Source organism: Homarus americanus, unplaced genomic scaffold (assembly GCF_018991925.1).
Source record: "Homarus americanus isolate GMGI-L3 unplaced genomic scaffold, GMGI_Hamer_2.0 scaffold14467, whole genome shotgun sequence".
Classification (NCBI taxonomy): domain Eukaryota; kingdom Metazoa; phylum Arthropoda; class Malacostraca; order Decapoda; family Nephropidae; genus Homarus; species Homarus americanus.
The window spans coordinates 434433-453612 of record NW_024733734.1 but is presented as its reverse complement, the minus strand read 5'-3'; the positions used below and the strand labels follow the sequence as shown (position 1 = coordinate 453612).

The 19180-nt window shown below is 40.2% G+C and overlaps 1 protein-coding gene across 1 annotated transcript; it reads right to left on the bottom strand.

Annotated features, from left to right (window-relative positions):
* Positions 1-269: 269 nt before the first annotated feature.
* Positions 270-10158, bottom strand: LOC121869869. Its single transcript, XM_042371434.1, has 4 exons — positions 10055-10158; positions 6240-6307; positions 1214-1554; positions 270-809 (listed from the first exon to the last, which is right to left on the bottom strand). Exons 1-4 carry the CDS (start codon positions 10156-10158, stop codon positions 270-272), a joined length of 1053 nt encoding a protein of 350 aa, XP_042227368.1.
* Between the last annotated feature and the right edge of the window lie 9022 nt (positions 10159-19180).

Sequence of the window (19180 nt, the reverse complement as noted above, 5' to 3'; positions counted from 1 at the left end):
GAAACCACGAGATACAAGCGGTATACTTTCATCTAACGAAAAAAAAAAAAAAAAAAAAAAAAAAAAAAATATATATATATATATATACATATATTTTCGATAGAAATCATAGCTAGGCTGTTCAATCTTGCCTGAGTCATGCTAGAACAAAGATAATTCTTGATGAGTTTCAGTTTAGAGAAACTTCTTTCACATGATGCAACAGACACACATATTGTTAAAAAGAATCTCAGGCACAATGATAAGTTTGGCAAGGTTTAACAAAAGTCTCATTTGACAATAAACTTCAGGAACTGCAAGACTGTCCATTTATTTGCTTCTTCAGGTGTGATTTTGGCAGCCTCCATGTGTCTGCGAAGTGGCATAATTTCATCCATGACATCCTCATCAGAAATTTCATTAAAAATCTTGGTCATGCTTGAATTTGAAATACTCCCCTGAAGTTGTTCTTCTTTTGCAGAAAGCAAGTAGCTTGGCTGAATAGCTGCAAATATTGACAAGATGTTATCCATGGCCTCTGAACGAGCATCCAATTCTAGACTAAATCGATCTAAGCATTCAAACATTGATTTCCTCATTTCCTCTTGCATTGTCAGTCCAGCATCCCTAGCCATTTCTTCTGGCATCATTTTCTTACGTCTTATCCTCCCTCTTGTTTCCATGGAGATGCCCATTTCTTCACATTGTGTAGTTGCATATTGAATCGCTCTCTCCACAATTTCATTCCGCTGACCTCGAAGAAACAATTTCAAACCATTGAGCTTTACAGTGCACTTTTCAAGACTTATTCCTTCTGTTTGCAAATACTTCTGTGTGAGATTCACCTCATCCAGTACATCACACCAAAAAGAAAGATACCCGGTAACCCAAAAAATAAAAATCACATACAGCTTTAAGCAAAACTTCAGCTGATCCTCTTGTGTAAACATTTTCTCTTTGATCCATCAATGCTTCCAGGGCTATGATCAGCTTCGCAAATTGTTTCTTGAGAGGCTTTATGGCTTCATGATGTGCACTCCATCTAGTCCGTTAAAGTCTTTTAACTGTCAGGTTCATATTTTCTTTCAGTACTTCCCATCGGTGAGTTGAAAGTGAAAAAAAAGCAATAAAGTTTCTCTACAGTTCCAAAGAATGCTACACATAAAGGATTGGTTCCAAAAGAGTGTACCCCACAAAGGTTCAAGGAATGATTGGCTCAAGGCAAAAACAAAACCTTTGGATTTATTTCTTTGATTTTCTTCTGAACACCTCCATGAATACCAGCCATAGTTGCAACATTATCATACCCTTGACTGCGGCAAAAGTTAATGTCCAGTCCATCACTCTCCAAATTACTCAGGATATCCTTTGTGAGCTCACTTGCAGTTTTTCCAGCAATAGGAAAGAAACCCAAGAAAGATTCCCTTACTTCAACAGAATCACCTTCAATAGGAACATATCTAATCACTTCGGACATCTGATCTGTATGAGAAATATCAGGTGTACTGTCAAAATGAATTCCAAAATACTTGGCCTTCTTGATGTCAGCCAATATATTTTCCTCAACATTATTTCCTAGAAGACAGATAAATTCATTCTGAATATTTGGTGACAAATAAGAGGCTGAACATTACTAAGAATCTTTAAATAGAACCGATCCCAAGCCCACCCATGACCATAAGAATCTCTTAGTATTACCATTTCACAAAAATTTCTCTCAACTAAAAACCTGGAACGTCAATGTGGCATTTAAAAACTCATGCACTGTTAAACAAATGTTAATCAAGAACTCCCCCAACAACACAAGTGGTTGCATTTATAAAGTTCATTGCAAGGAATGTAATATGTTTTACTTAGGCCAGACAGGTAAAGATCTTGTAACTAGACTTAAACAACATAAATATAGTGTTTGGACAGGCCAGGAATCCAATGCTCTGTTTGTTCATTTGAGAGATAATAAGCATTGCATTGACTGGGATAATGCCTCCTCAATATTACCTTGTAATTCAATTGACAGTAGGAACATTATAGAATCTAGTCTCATTAAACATACCGAAGCAGTCAACATGAATTTGAGTAATGGCTTGTACAAACTGGACAATTTTGCAATTAAGAAGATTTGTAACCAGGTGAGAAGGTTGGGTCACCTTACCCTCTGACCTGACTACCGACCGTAGGGTCATTACCTAATACCTGATCATTGTGGACTTGATCTCACCCTCCTCTGTATATGGTTCCATGACAAAACCCCAATGGACAAAACCCCAACGGGGTTGTCATTTATCAACACTAACCTAACCTAACCTAAACATAAAATTGTTTTATTTTATATTTTATATATGAGACTGGGGTTTTGTCCGTTGGGGCTTTATCCTGTCACCTCTGTATATATTCACCTTGTTTTGTACTTCTCCTTAGTCTGTACTCACCCCTGAAGATGTGAATTACACGAAAGCGCTTGGGAACTTGGTGTTTTCTTTTTCCTTGTGGTTATCAGCATGTACCTGGATCACGCGCACCTACAGTGATTTACTTGCATATATACATACATATATACATATATATATATATATATATATATATATATATATATATATATATATATATATATATATATATATATATATATATATATATAAAAGACGAAATAAGGTACTCCGTTGTTTCCATTTTCCGTGTGATTTTATCAAGATTTATCTTATCCGCGTTTTCATTGTGGATTACATGAAATATATATATATATATATATATATATATATATATATATATATATATATATATATATATATATATATATATATATATATATATATATATTTATATATATATATATATATATATTTCATTAGCCCAACAAACACGCGGACTTCTACATACAATCAACACCTCAACCCGCTGAGATTCGAACCCACGGCTCACGAGCCCATGACTGTGACCGGGGAATGCTAACCGCTGGACCACCAGGATACAAAAGCAGTCCTATAATCTGTCATATTTCACACAAAGCCTGTTCAACGAGCTTATGGCGCCGTGAACCTCTAATGGGGACTACCCGATTATCACGTAGGTGGTCAGGTAACGTTTACCAAATCCTGTTAGCGTTCCCCGTCCACAGTCATGGGCTCGTGGGCAGTGGGTTTCGAATCCTGGCGGGTTGAGGTGTTGAGTGTATGTAGAAGTCCGCGTGTTTGTTGGGCTAATGAAATATATATGGATCCTCGTGTTTCGAAGCCGGATTTGGTAAAACGTTACTCTGACCACCTACGTGATACGGGTAGTCCCCATTAGAGGTTCACGGCGCCATAAGCTCGTTGAACAGGCTTTGTGTCAAATATGACAGAGTCTAGGACTGCTTTTGTATCCTGGTGGTTCAGCGGTTAACGTTCCCCCGTCACAGTCATGGGCTCGTGGGCCGTGGGTTCGAATCCTGGCGGGTTGAGGTGTTGATTGTATATATATATATATATATATATATATATATATATATATATATATATATATATATATAATGTGTGTGTGTGTGTATTATTACACTATAAAAACAGGAGCTTTAGAGTGCACCCATTTTAGAACCGTTAGATTAATAAGTCATTCCTGCAAACTTTTTTAAATATAATTTTTAAATAACATAATTCAAAATAGACAGTAAGGGACTAGAACAGTTATTTCTGGTTTTAAAATTTGTAAGTGAAAGGGCTTTAGAGGTCCAAAGAAATTAGTATATATGTTCTGTTGATTTTGGAAAATATTTTGAAAAGGTAAAACACAATAGATTAATAGAGTTCTAGGAAAAAATAGGCAATACTGAAGGAGATATTAGAATTCTATAAAATCTTCACTAGCAACAGGAGGCTGCAGTGTTAGTAAATAATATACTTACTAATTGGTTCACAGTTAGACAGGGAGTAAGATAAGGTTTTGTTCTATCTCCAACATTGTATAATATATATTCAGAATTCTTAATGAGTGACATTATAAGTGACAATAATGTCATAAAAATTAATGACGAAGTAATATCAATTATCCGGTATGCAGATACTAAGGAGGCGTTACAAAACACTGGTTAGCAGATTAGTGGAAAAAAATGAAGAATATGGGTTAATGCTGTAAAGACGAACGTAATGGTGTTTCCAAATTGAAATGAATCCTCAAGTAAAAATTATGGTAGACAACAGGGACCGTAAATTATTGGACAATTTTATGTATTTGGGAAGTAACATTAGCTGTGATGGTAGATGTATGAATAAAATCATAACCAGAATAGGTCAAGAAAACACAGCATTTATTAATTTAAAAGACCAAATGAAAAGGGATGTTAACTTCAATTTGAGAAAAGGCTGCCGAATGGCTATACTGTATATGGAATGGACTGATGTACAGTACGGGTCAGAAGCATGGACACTTTAAGCAGACACCAATAAGAGGTCGGAGGCCTTTGAAATGTTATTTTTTTTATGGGGAATGGAATGGCACACCCGGGCACAGGTCATTGACCCACAACGGGGCCTGGGGGGGGGGTAAAATATAATAATACAAATTGGAGGCAATATAGACAAACATACCGGAAAACCAGCTTTTTGAAGTGAAACAGATTGTAAGAGGATGGAAACACAGAAGAAGGCAAATAATTTCACACGTTGGCTGTGTGAGGAAAGAAGGATGTACTATAACGGCTTATTCTTAGGACCGACATCCACACACACAACGGTGCCGTGCCGAAGGTACAAAATGACAAATTTGTCGAACATTGCCCGTTAAAGTACGTGTAAATGAGAGAGTGAAACAACATTGCAGCAAAGAGAGAGGGAAGAGATTATTGACTAAAGAAAAAGAAGTAATAAGACGAAATGCCGTTGATTCTACTCTATCTAACAGTTGGACAGAAGAAGAGCCACCCCAGATATGAGAGCAGTACTCCAAGTCAGGACGAATGAATCCCTAATATACCTGAAGCAACTGCTCAGGAGTGAAGTAGCTACGGCATCTGTACAATATTTCTGGCTTTCGGGAGGCAGCTTTATTTATGGTGTGGATGTTAAGAGTAAGTTATATTGAGCGAAGAACAAATTAAGAAGTTGTAAGGTTAGTAAAAACTTCAAGAGAATTACTTGAAATGTACAGAAAAAGAAATATGAGATACTTTGGTCATATAATTAGGGGTGAGTGGGTCCCCAGAGAGATACGAAATCTTGGAGGATTGGTAAAAACGGCCCAAAAATGTCAAAAACGTATGGAGTGAAGGATTGTGTGTGTGTATGTGTATGTGTGTGTGTGTGTGTGTGTGTGTCATAATAAATAGGAATGATTGCCGATTAGCTACAAGTAATGATGTTTTGTCTTTTTGGGAAACTTCTGATTAGTCATAGTGTAACGACATATTTCTAATTTTTATGTTGGACATGAGTAAGAGTTTTTGATCCACCCATCTAGCAATATCGTAGCGTAAAAAATAAGAAAATTCGCAATTGGTTAATTAATGTCCAAGTACAATTTGACACCTCATTCATTAAAAACTAATTAATACTTTCAGCCTTACTATAATTGTAATGATAACACGAGAGCTGCAGTGCACATATATGTGTGTGTGTGTGTGTGTGTGTGTGTGTGTGTAAGAGAGACAAAGAAATGATTAAAAGCAATTGGGGATAGCAGAGTCCCATTAATAGCTAATAAACGGATAATGAACACATCGGTGTGGCATTTCGTGCCAATAGATATTTCTATTAATAAATTAACAAAGTTAGCATTTGTTGTAGAATCTCCGAAGGACTGTGTGTGAGGTTGTTTGCTAAAGCAATGGTGGTGCTACAGCCTGGTGTATCACCTTCAAGATCCAGCATTGGTGTCTGGCCAGTTACCTCCCTCTGAGATATAGATAAGACTACCCCGCTGCACCGTGACCTAAGGCGCGTTCTCCTCTATAATAGCAGTCTTCTTCAACACACTAACACTCTTCTCCTAAACCTTACACTGATTTCCTATCGGGATAATATCTAACTATATCCTTTTAAACAAAGATTAATTACTTTGTTGTAATTGTCATAGTTAATATTCTTATCTCTGTCAGTCTTATCGTTAATACAATATGGGTTGTAATATTTATGATTTATACATTGCTAATTTATAACAGGGTTCTTTAGAATCACTACTTCGGAATGTATCGTACCACATGTTGCTGCCATTTGTCTCAACACTAGGATAGTGAAACGGCTTGTGAGAGGTGAGCGGAACTACTCAATATTAGCGTGAGATAATTTCACCATAGGAGCCCTGCAATGGAGTCCATTCCTCGTTGTGTTCACTCCAGCCCTTTGGCGTTGGACTTGGTCTAGTAAAATAACAGCATAAGTATATAATTACAATGGTATTCCACTATCTTTAATAAAGCTCAATTATGGAGTTGAGGCTCATGTGAGGATGAGCATATCAACTGAACACTCCAGACATTGTGTTTAAGAGACCACCATAACCTTGGTAACCTATGGTCCTGATACTGCAGGAGGTCGCCGTGATTTTGGTCCTAGCGGTGGTAGTGATGATGATGGTTGTGTTGGTGATGGTTTGTGATGTAGACTGTGTTGGTGGTGATGATGATAGTTGTGTTAGGGATGGTGGTGATGTTGACTGTGTTGGTGGTAGTGGTGGTGGTGGTGATGATCGTTGTGTTGGTAATGGTGGTGATGTAGACTGTGTTGGCGGTGGTGATGATGATAGTTGTGTTAGGGATGGTGGTGATGTTGACTGTGTTGGTGGTAGTGGTGGTGGTGGTGATGATGGTTGTGTTGGTGATGGTGGTGATGTAGACTGTGTTGGCGGTGGTGATGATGATAGTTGTGTTAGGGATGGTGGTGATGTTGACTGTGTTGGTGGTAGTGGTGGTGGTGGGATGATGGTTGTGTTGGTGATGGTGGTGATGTAGACTGTGTTGGCGGTGGTGATGATAATAGTTGTGTTAGGGATGGTGGTGATAATGAATGTGTTGGTGGTAGTGGTGGTAGTGGTGGTGATGATGGTTGTGTTGGTGATGGTGGTGATGTAGACTGTGTTGGTGGTAGTGGTGGTAGTGGTGGTGATGATGGTTGTGTTGGTGATGGTGGTGATGTTGACTGTGTTGGTGGTGGTGGTGACGATGATGGTTGTGTTGGTGATGGTGGTGATGTTGACTGTGTTGGTGATGGTGGTGATGTAGACTGTGTTGGCGGTGGTGATGATGATAGTTGTGTTAGGGATGGTGGTGATGTTGACTGTGTTGGTGGTAGTGGTGGTGGTGGTGATGATGGTTGTGTTGGTGATGGTGGTGATGTAGACTGTGTTGGCGGTGGTGATGATAATAGTTGTGTTAGGGATGGTGGTGATATTGACTGTGTTGGTGGTAGTGGTGGTAGTGGTGGTGATGATGGTTGTGTTGGTGATGGTGGTGATGTAGACTGTGTTGGTGGTGGTGGTAGTGGTGGTGATGATGGTTGTGTTGGTGATGGTGGTGATGTTGACTGTGTTGGTGGTGGTGGTGACGATGATGGTTGTGTTGGTGATGGTGGTGATGTTGACTGTGTTGGTGGTGGTGGTGGTGGTGATGTTGATTGTGTTGGTGGTGGTGGTGACGATGAGGATTGTGTCGGTGATGGTGGTGATGTTGACTGTGTTGGTTGTAGTGGTGGTGGTGATGATGGTTGTGTTGGTGATGGTGGTGATGTTGACTGTGTTGGTGGTAGTGGTGGTGGTGATGATGGTTGTGTTGGTGATGGTGGTGATGTTGACTGTGTTGGTGGTGGTGGTGACGATGATGGTTGTGTTGGTGATGGTGGTGATGTTGACTGTGTTGGTAGTGGTGGTGATGTTGACTGTGTTGGTGGTGGTGCTGGACGATGATGATGGTTGTGTTGGTGATGGTGGTGATGTTGACTATGTTGTTGGTGGTGGTGGTGATGATAGTTGTGTTAGGGATGGTGGTGATGTTGACTGTGTTGGTGGTTGTGGTGGTGGTGGTGATAATGGTTGTGTTGGTGATGGTGGTGATGTTGACTGTGTTGGTGGTGGTGTCGTGATGATGGTTGTGTTAGTGATGGTGGTGATCTTGACTGTGTTGGTGGTAATGGTGATGTTGACTGTGTTGGTGGTAGTGGTGATGATGATGATGGTTGTGTTAGTGATGGTGGTGATGTTGACTGTGTTGGTGGTGGTGGTGGTGGTGACGTTGACTGTGTTGGTGGTGGTGGTGGTGGGGATGTTGACTGTGTTGGTGGTAATGACGATTATGGTGGTGATAGTGAAAATGGTGTTTATGGTGATGGTGGTGGTGATGATGATGGTGGTGTTGCGGTGGTGTTGGTGATGATGGTGGTGGTATTTGTATTGGTGGTGATGATAATGGTGGTGATGATGATGGTGGTGTTTATGGTGGTGGTGATGATGATGATGGTGGTGTTTATAGTGATGGCAATAATGGTGGTGTTTATAGTGATGGCAATGATGGTGGTGTTTATAGTGATGGCAATGATGATGAAAGTGGTGTTTGTGGTTAAAAGGAGAATATTGATTGGCTTGAACCTTAAGCTGTCCAATTTGTTTCTGGTCCCAGGCTAAGTCATCTTCTGTGGTTACTCAGTACAAATATTTCTGAACGTAGCCAATGAAATTTATGGGACCTCTCTTCTTTTCACTCTTTTCACTATAAACAGGAGTAGCTAGAGGAGAAGGTGTTGTGGTTATGTTGTGGTAGCTGATATGGGAGTGGGGTCCACAGTAGACTCGTTAATCTGTTTCGTGAGAGGAACCACGTCACTAGACAACTAAGACACTGTGATTACAATACTCAGCAGAGGTTCACACTCTACTCGTATGGCAAAAAATTGTCGTATCATAATGACAATCTCAGGAGGAGTTATTAAACAGCAGTTATTAATCATAAAGGTCCTGTTATTGAAATTTACACATTAGTACAACAATGACCTTCATAAGCGCAAACAAAAGGCTGACCTACCCAGCAAAGTATACCTGTGAGGGTCTGCAGGAGAAGGTGAAGTACTAGGTTCAATAACATTATGTTTTAGGGATTCTTCCCGGTACGTGAGTAGTTTCACATTGTCCCCATGTTCGTGTCGTATTTGTCCTGCGTGTATGTGATTCAACTGGCACAGTTTCACCCAAAAGTTTGTTAACTCTCCAAGCCAGCTATTGCCGCACTGCCTGATTCAGATGTATGAACTTGAGTCTGTTGCTTCGAACCTTTAGATTCATTCCTATCGGTTTCATGTTCTGGTTGGTACTGAGACAGTTTCAAACATCTGAAGCAGGCAGTGCAGCAATAGTTGGCTGGGAGAGTTAACGAACTTTTGGGTGAGACTGTACTTGTGACCTGAAACATTTTGCACAACTCTATAAGGGTCACTAAATAGTTTATCAAGTTTGGTCCTTACATAGTTCTTGACCATTACTAAGCGACCTACTATGTCACTTATTGGTCAGGTATGTTTGTTACGTTCTGTGGTGAAAGTGTCAGTCTATTCGTCTAATTCAGACGTAATTTGCAGGTGGACGAGTTTAGACTGCTTGTTTCTCTCACAAATTCTTCACCTAACAGTGGCTGTTTCCCTATCTCGGCCTCAAATAGAAGTCTTTTATCATAATGATAGAGAGCAAAATGAGATGCATCATCTATAGAATGATAATATGAACAGTTAATGAAACTCTGCACATCAGACATGCATTCATCCCAGTTCATGTGAGTGAAGTTCTCGTTAGTACGAAGACGATTAAATATCTTCCTGTTAAGACACTCTTCCATCCCATTTGAAGCTGTGTGATAAGAGGTAATGGTACATTTATTAATGTGATATAAATCACACAACTTAGCTAACAATTCATTATTAAACTCGCCGCCGTTATCGGTGAGTAGAATGCTAGGAGTACAATGCCTGTCGAGAACCTGTCTCTTAAAGTCTTTGGCAATTGCTTTTGCCTGGGTATTAGGGAAAGGTGCAAGTTTGCAGTAACAGGGAAAAACATCGACCATGACTAAGAGGTACTTATTATAGTGGTGAGTCTCTACGAGACCACCTTGAACATCCATACTGACCCTTTCCTAAGGTTGAGTAGGTACTGGATGCGAGCATACATACTGGGCCAGAAATACTTTAACGTGTCCTTACGAGGGTGAGCTACTTGCGGTGTGTCATGCATTACGACTCTGGTACAGGCGTAGCAGGAATTACCAACTGAGTGACGTTGCGGGCAGGAGAACCAAGCTTCGTCCGATGGCAGAGAACGTTATCTTTAGCAACAACTTATCTTAAAGGAACAGGAGAGTTAATCTATAAATTGAAGAAATACCTTTGACATAAGATAAGAAAGACAATATACTGTATGTGACCACATGAGATTATCTTCCGGTGCTGCACATACTCGAGCAATGTCTACTGAAGTAAACACTTGTGCTAAGGCTACATGCCTGGACAAAGCATCTGTGACGAAATTATGCTTTCCTTCTATATACCTAACTTAAGGTTTAAACTCTTGTATAGTAATAAACCATCTGGCAAATTTGCGGGTAAGCTCTTTAGTTTTAAATAAACTGCTAAGAGGTTTGTGGTCGGTGGTTATCACTACTGGATACCCATACACATAATAATAAAACTTCTTTAAAGACCATAACACAGCTAAAGCCTCTGATTCAGTTACACTGTAATTCTATTCTGACTTAGAGAGGGTACAGCTAGCATATGCTATGGGTAACTCTTGTGATAATACAGCTCCCAACCCACTATAGCTGGCATCTGCAGTTATCATAAAAGGTTTACTGAAATCTGGGTAACGAAGGATGGGTGCTCTAGTAGGGCAGTATTCAGCTCAACTAATGCATTATGTGGCTGTTTTTCCGACTTATAAGAATTTTTTAAACAAACTAGTTAAAGGAAGAGCAATTTTAGAAAACTCTTTAAAAAAGGATTTATAAAATCCAGTCATACTTATAAACCAGAGGACATCATCAACAGATTTTGGAACAGAATAATTACTTATAGCCTCTACTTTACTGGTGTCAACACTGACCCGTTTTGGTAGATTACATGTCTCAAGTATTGTATTCTAGGTTGTAGAAATTTAGACTTTGATAACATTTGCTTTAAATTAGCTGCTTGAAGTCTGGCTAACTCATGCTCTAGTCTCACAAGGTGTGAGGACAGGTCTGGAGACATGACAATTGTATCATTCAGATACACGAAGACTTCTGTCCCTAGAATCGAGTGGAAAATACTCATCATTAGCCATGAGAAGGTTATTGGGCTGTTGTGAAGAACAAAAGACATGCATAGGAATTTTCGGTGTCCCGACGGTGTACTTAATGCCGTTAAGGGTCAACTTTGCTCGTCTAACGCCACCTGCTAGAAACCTGATAGGTCGAGAATACTTTACTATGTCCAAGACTCCTGAAAAGGTCTTCTAAAACTGGTAAACGGAAGCAATCAGGGATCGTTACTCGATTAAGACGGCGAAAGTCTACACGTGGCCTCCAGGTACTGTCTGACTTAGGGACAAGTAATAAAGGAAAATTCTGAGGTAAATTAGAAGCCTGAATTACCCCTTGTGACAACATATCCTCCACACACACACACTTGTCTACCGTAGCTCTCTGTGAATGAGGGAGCCGGTATGCTGGTATATTGGGTTAGAGCCAGGTTGCAAATTAATGTGGTGCTGTACAAGATATGTCTGTGCCAAGGTTCCCCTTTTAGTGCTAATGCAGAGTTGTACTTATTGAGCAAGTCCAACAGTGTAAGTAAGGCTACAGTGACTCCTACCGGATGCATCTATTACAGGTAATGTTCTGGGGCTCCAGTTACAGAACTCTGTTCAGTATCACACTGTGAGGTAAGAACGTTAGGCACTGCATTAACAATGTTGACTCGAAAATCATTGATTTTTCTTTCCCGAATGACGCCCTTCAATGAAGAGAATGCTACAATTCTCGTACCATGCCGGAGACGTTGGTGGAATGAGGATTTACTGACCAGGTAAAGTTTTACAATCCCATCACGACTGGTGCAGTGTGTAATCAGCAATAATCCCTCTAGCCTTCACCGTGGATGGTTCGACTAGACAGAATATCTTAAGCTTAGGGTTAGTAGGGTAAAAACCATGCGGCTCCAACTATTCAATATCTAGCATCACAGAAGCTATGAGTGGGGAACTGGTTCTGGGAAGAGCGGCTTTGTCTGATAAGTATTCTTTCTTCTTGGTCACGGGTATAACCTTAGTCCATAGCTTTAAACACACTCGAACTCCAATCCCCTCTTCACTTATTGTAGAAGGGATGATATATAGAAATGTCAGATTTTTCTTTGCATTAACAATATTGTGTACAGAGCCTGCCGAGAAAAAGACCTCGCCAGCGGTGAGGGTGATATATGTCTGTGTAACGTCTCAGCCAGTGAAAAGACTATCAAACAATTCTAACGCGTACAGAGAGACGGCTCGGTGGCGCCTTGGTCAGCATCGCACGAGCTAACGTTCTAACCTTATGAATATGACTATAGAGAACCTGAGAAACTATGTAGTATCAAAGTCTCAAACCTACCTTTAGTTCTGTAAATACTAATGTCCTATAATATAATTGTCCTTTACTTAGGTAAACTGTGCCAATAGCTAAATTAAATAACAATCTTGTGATGGTGTCTCACAGTGATACATAAGAAACCACCATTATGACTTTCTTTTGTGACACTGATGATGGTGGTAATGGTTGTCGTACAGAAGGAGCCTGCCATTACCTCAGTTCTGAGACATTGGTGGTAGTGTTGGTGGTGGTACAGCAAAATCCCGCCGTTACTTAAATTCTTGGCTGTGGTGGCGGTATTGCAGGAGGTTACTGTGACTCAGTCCTGGGACTGATTGTGGTGGTGATATTGTAAGAGGCCAATGCAATATTGTTGCTGGTACAATAGTGGTGTCGGTTGCATTGCAGGAAGCTGCCTGTGACACTTATGGTGGTATTGTAAGAGGCTGCCGAGAACTTGCTCCTGTGACATTGGGGGTGGTATTGTAGAAGGCTGCCCATGTTGACTTTCAAACCACTGACCTCAGCCTATGTCGATTTCGTCTTATGTATATCCTGTTAAATTACTGTATTCTTTTTTTGTGATATTTTGTATGATTTTTTAGCTGAGAATATCAAGCTACAGTTAATAATATCCATTTTCGAATATAATCGTGTTGTGCTTTATTCAATTATACTAATAGATTAAAGTGTTAGTGTAATTAAGTTTATAAGCTTAATTTTTATTTGTGAGTTCAGTATATCAGCTTGATTAATTAAGTACGAGTACATGATGTTTGCAGAGTGTAACGTGATTTACTTGATTATAGCCTACTGCTAGTTGTTGATTCTTGTTATGGGCGAGTGAAATATATTGTTTATTAAATTTAATTGACTGTATCATGATAAAGTTAATGTAAGTTTATTAAAGTACGAGTACATGATGATTTAGCCTGACTTATTGTCAGTACTGATGCACCTTCTTTTAAGGGTATACGATTACCAATAGAAAGGGTATACAGTAGTATCATTCTCTAAACCTTTACTCTGTAAAAGGTATATTATCATTCTCAAAACCCTTACCCTACAAAAGGGTATATAAAAATCAATATATTGAAAACCCTTATGCTGTTAAAGGGTATATCAATTTCTTCACCTCGATATACCCTACGAAAATAATTCGCCACTTATCTTCCTCATAAAGTGTTTGTATACAGTTTATTCCTCCACCGTTCAGTGACACCATCTTGGGTAAGGCAGTCTCTTACGTCTTTAAGTTATACCGTGGTTGCGAGCAGTACCGCGAACATTATCGGTGGCAACACCATGCGCAACCGAGTATAACATGATTCTCGACCCCGACCTTTGGCACACACGCGCGACATTATGTTACCATTTTGCCATAGTCATTTTCCACAACGACTGGTCATGAATTCTCTTTCTATACCATGCCCACAAGCACTGTCACTCTCTGACGAACTCATTTTCACTTAAAATATTCCGTTTTTACGAAAAAATAGCTGAAACAAAAACAATGAACTCGACCTGGCTTATCCAATCAGCATTACGCTAAAACCAAGGGTCTTTTAAATCTTCCTTTCCCCTATATCTCTTTCTTTCACGTTTTACTAAATTGTTTCTTCTTCCCCTCTTGTACAGGGTGCAATAGAGTTATTTAGGTTAAACATGATCATTAAGATTGGGTGTTACATGTTAAGTTATTAAAGTATAAAAATAATACTTCCTTCTTCTTTTCCCACACATCGTCATGATTATATTTTACCAAGATGACACAAGTATCTCAGGAATTATTTTAATTCCAAAATAACTTTTATTAAGCTCATTAGTTTACAATGTTAATTATGAGAAGCAGTGTGTCGTACAGTATGTGCCATATGTCACAATAAAACAAAGTTTATTCTAATAAAATTTATGGTTATTGATGTTTTGGTACACACTCAGTGTTATGTTGCAAGCATTTCACAAAGATTGGATCGAAGATATCTCGAGACAAAAAATAACACACAGGCAATAATGTAAGAACCAATTGCAAAAGGGTTTTATCGTCAGCAATATACCCTACCATGTCAAAAAAATGGGGGCATTTTACATGTCAAGGGATATTTTGTAGAAAATATACCATTTTACGCCTAAATTAACCCTTTTATATCCTACAAATTTTACAGGGTAGAACCAAGGTTCATCTTTCAACATTGTGTAGAAGATTCTATTTGGTACATATCAGTTGAGCTGAAATTTTACTGTAATTATAAAGTGCATCAACTGGGCATTCTATACTCTGAAGATACTACCTGTGCTTACTACTTTGCTGTCACTCGGAATCGAGTATGACAATCATCCAGCTATGATACAATGATATGAGTTATAGGGGATGTCACCTTCATTGGTGAGTTTTGAGGTGACTAAAGACTGAGTAAAGAGGCCGATACGGGTCCGGAAGAGTCGTTTACACATGTTGCATATATGAAAAGCTAGAGCGTTGGCTCTTGTCTGCCTCGGTTTGCAGTCGGGCTTACTCGAAAGTATTGACACCTCGTGTGGTGCTCCTCCAAGCATTGAGATGTGAAGTAATCGTCTCCCAGGTGAGGAGGTCGATTTGGTATTGTTCAGGTTTGTCTTGAGACTATCCTTGTATCTTTTCAGTTGCCCGCCGGCGTTACGCTTACTATATGTTAGGGGACTGTAAAGTAGCTGCTTTGGTAGTCTACTTTCATCCATGCGGGTAACATGGCCAGTCCAGCGTAGTTGTTCATGGATAATGATAGCCTCGATGCTCCTAAAGTTTGTGTCAGCGAGAATTCTGGCCTGGCGTTTCTTCCCTTGGCTTTCCAGCAAACTAGGACGATGGAACGAAGACTACGTTAGTGAAAGTCTTAAAGTGCCTTGAGGTGCCTCCTGTATGTGACTCATGTCTCACTGCCATATAGCAGTAGGGTGTGTCATACGGAGGGAATTTTTTTGAGTTTGAAAAATCGGCCCATGGTATTAATGATGTAGTTCTATGTGCAGAATCATGTGATATCTTCAGAATTGAAAAGTTATTTGCTAGGTAAATTTTAACTTGAAATCTTATGAAAATTCAGTATTCCCACCTTTTACCAACACCACTAAATAGCTTATAAAGTAAATGTATCAGGTTAATATGAGTTTGCTCAAATCCTCCTCTATGTTGACGTACCCAAGTTCTACATATGGCAGGCTTCAATGAAAAAGTTCACGGGAAGAGCTCAAGGATCCGATGTTAAAGGATATCCAGGGATAAAGTCAGGCAATGCTTTGGGACGTGTCTACACGGTTCACCCCAACAACTTTGAATGCTTTTGTTTGAGACTGCTTTTGCACCACATCCTTGACCCATTAGGGTGTGTCATACGGAGGCGAATTTTTTTTATTTGAGTTTGAAAAATCGGCCCATGGTATTAATGATGTAGTTCTATGTGCAGAATCATGTGATATCTTCAGATTTGAAAAGTTTTCATTTTTTGCTAGGTAAATTTCAACTTGAAATCTTATGAAAATTCAGTATTCCCACCCTTTTACCAACACCACTAAATAGCTTATTTAAAGTAAAATAAATGTATCAGGTTAATTTATTAGGATGAAAATGATCCAGAATAGTGAAACGAATGATCTTGACACATTTATTAAATTTAATATTCCTTTAAAAAACAAAATCATCAAATACAAAAACCGGTTTTATTTTACTTAATTCGTGTTGCTGCACACCATAGAGAACATGTCTTTCTTTGCTTCTGTTTCTACTCATCACCTCCTGCTGACCACCTGAGCCTCGATGTAGCCTTCCTCCCTCCTGGCTGTACACGGATCGCTGGCCTCGCCACTTGCTGTACACAACGCTTATACTCTGCTAGGGCCAGGCAGGGACATCCATGGAGTTGTCCAGGAAAAGCTCTGACTTGAACATTGGTGAGGCTGCAGGTAAGAGGGGCTCACTGCCAGCCTGGATGTTATCCAGATCTATGAGATCAGTGAGGGTCTTGGCACCTAGATTGACTTCAGGAGTCTTCCTGACCCTGAAGGAATCGTCACCAACTGATTCGGCCATGCCCAGATCCTCTCATAAGTCTCATATCCAAGATCTTTTTGACTGCCACTCTTCTCTCCTCCTCATCCTTACTGCAGAGCATTGTCTGCAGAACTGCCTCGGGATGAGCATACCAGGAAGAGCTCCTCACAGTCTGCTCCACAATCTGAACAACCTTCCTTGGCTGACTCCTCAGGAGCTCAAGCTGGAAGAGAACATGCCTCGGACCTTCGGAGAACGATGACTTGACCTTGGTGTTGAACTAATTTGTCAAGTAGACACTCACGATGAATTGGACAATAAGTCTCAGGTTGTGAAGCTGGTTCCCTTTCAGTTTATGATGAGCGACCCAAATTCTGCAGAACCTGAGAGCCGTTGTGAGCCACCTAGAATTTGAGACTGGACCTATCTGCAGGTAAGCAAGTCTATCAGGCATGACCCCAGTTTTGATGGCACTGCAAATCATGTAACCATAGTACTGGTCAGTACTCAGGTCGTCAATGACAGTATGTGCAAGCTCAACGAGTGGAGGGCCAACTGTGATTTTTTCAAAGCTCGGATTTATTTCTAACTCAGTGGCAGAGTCCAGCATCTTGCCAAGAGGACCAGACCATCTGTTGTTTGAAAGAGTCTTGCCATCCAGCTCCTGGATCAGATGTCTGAGTGGCAACTCGTTGGTGTGGAGGTCACAAACAATCCAGACCAGCTTCCTCCCAATCTTCCGCTCTATCCACTGTATGACCCCCCTTGCCACCTTGTGTTCGTGTTGGTGCTGTCCCCTCCAATGGCCTGCAGGGTCTGGTCTACGTTCCTCTCTCTGAGCCAGTTCACAATGTTATCTGCCACTATCTCAGCTGGTTTCCTGATGTCATCTTTCTCTGGAGTGAAATGCCACAAATACTTCCCTCCTGGTTCACTGCAGCAGGAGTAGTGTTCCTCCTTCACCATGGCAGGGAACAACTTGTCAGAATCTCCAACTTTCATGAACACTTTAGTGTCATCCCTTCTCCCATCAAAGAACAAACAATTGATTCCATTTTCTCTTATCCCCTTATCAAACTCCTCTTCTAGGTTACTGACAAGTTTCTCCTGAGCTCTCCTTACTTTGTTATGATCTATCACCAGGTGAACATTGTGGGAGAGACTCAGGTGCTCCTTACAATCAGGGGTAAAGGAAACACACTGATGTCAAGTTCGTAAGTTCTATTTCTGGGACAAACACACAAAAGGAGTTAAGACAGGGGAAACAGCGTCCTGTCTTGGAATCTCTCCGGGTATCTCTATCTGCGCATGCGCGTACAGCGCGCATGTGCTCAAAGTCTGAACTAACACAGTGACAAAAGGGAGTATGATTATAACATATAATACAGAGACCTGAATCAATAATGGTAAATAGTACAGTTACATATTACAGCATATTCGTCTCATATATCTACAAACATCATCAGGTGTTATCAAACCACCGTCAATCGAGGCAGCTGTTGCTATCTCTGCAGTTTCTCTGAGACCAGTGTGGTGTCGCATGCTGGCCAGAGCTATGCTCGGGATATCTTTCCTATTTCGAATCTTATGCCTGGAAGGTTTGGGATCATTATTTTCTGGGTTAGGGACAAAGTCACCATTCTCCTGGTCAGCACTCGGATCAGCCATGGGGAAGTCATTAAACTCTGAATCAGCTTGACTCCAATCATCGGCTTTTTTTACCTCACCCTGGGCCTTCTCAAGTCTCTTTTCCTCGGCAACTCTTCTCCTCTTCTGTCTCTCTGTGGCAGCCTCCTGTCTCTTGGACTCCGGAATATCTTGGCTAGAAATCATGAGAGCCCCTATACTGCCAGTCTTCTCTCTCTGTGCTTTGACAAATGCCAGTTCGATCACAGGAATCTTCAGTTCACGCTTGCAAATACAGGAGATGTGGGCCTCGGATTTACAGTCACGATCGCATCCAAACTCAGGACAGAGAACAATTGGGCACTTGCAAGTAATTATGTCAAATAACTGGTCCAGTTGCTTGGCAAAGCTGTCCTTAACTGCAAGTTTTCCTCTCCCAAGAGAGATATCTCTTGCCTTTTCCCAACTGGCTAGCAGTCTCTCACTAATCTTCTTCTGACTTGTTATGACTGGAGGCTTGAACTGAGCGTTAGCCAGAGTGTACTGTGCCAAGACAGCTTTGGTCATATCACTGGCAATGTCTTTGTTTGTGTAAGTTCTTTGGTTCTTTTCACTGATTTGCCTGATTAAAACACCGTATCTCAAAGCATCTCTCAATGTAGGCAACTCCGACTTCAGGAGCTCTCTCCCAGACCCAAGATAGTGACTGAGATGGCTGGATTTTTGGTTCCTCGTCCTGACACAAGCAGCCATCGCAGATATTATCAACTTATAAATGCATCAGAATCTGAAACAGAAAAAAATATTGTTAGTTGGGTTGTTAAAGAATGAAGTCAGAAAGCAATGTTCACTATTTAATTGTAATGCACTAATGCAGCTGTACGTTAGATTTTCGATAAATTTTACGCTAAAATTTACCTAGCAAAAGGTTGCAAAATATTGAAACTGAAATTATTTTCTGTTTATATACACTAAAATCTACCAAAAAAGTGATGGGC

What these genes read in the sequence shown, in the direction of transcription:
- LOC121869869 (XM_042371434.1), bottom strand. Translation starts at nt 10,158, where the DNA reads ATGCATGACACACCGCAAGTAGCTCACCCTCGTAAGGACACGTTAAAG. An exon ending in TCCATTGCAGGGCTCCTATG is followed by an intron (nt 1,555 to 6,239) that starts GTGAAATTATCT and finishes TCTGTCTTCTAG; the next exon opens with GAAATAATGTTGAGGAAAAT. An exon ending in TCAAAGAAATAAATCCAAAG is followed by an intron (nt 810 to 1,213) that starts GTTTTGTTTTTG and finishes AATCTCACACAG; the next exon opens with AAGTATTTGCAAACAGAAGG.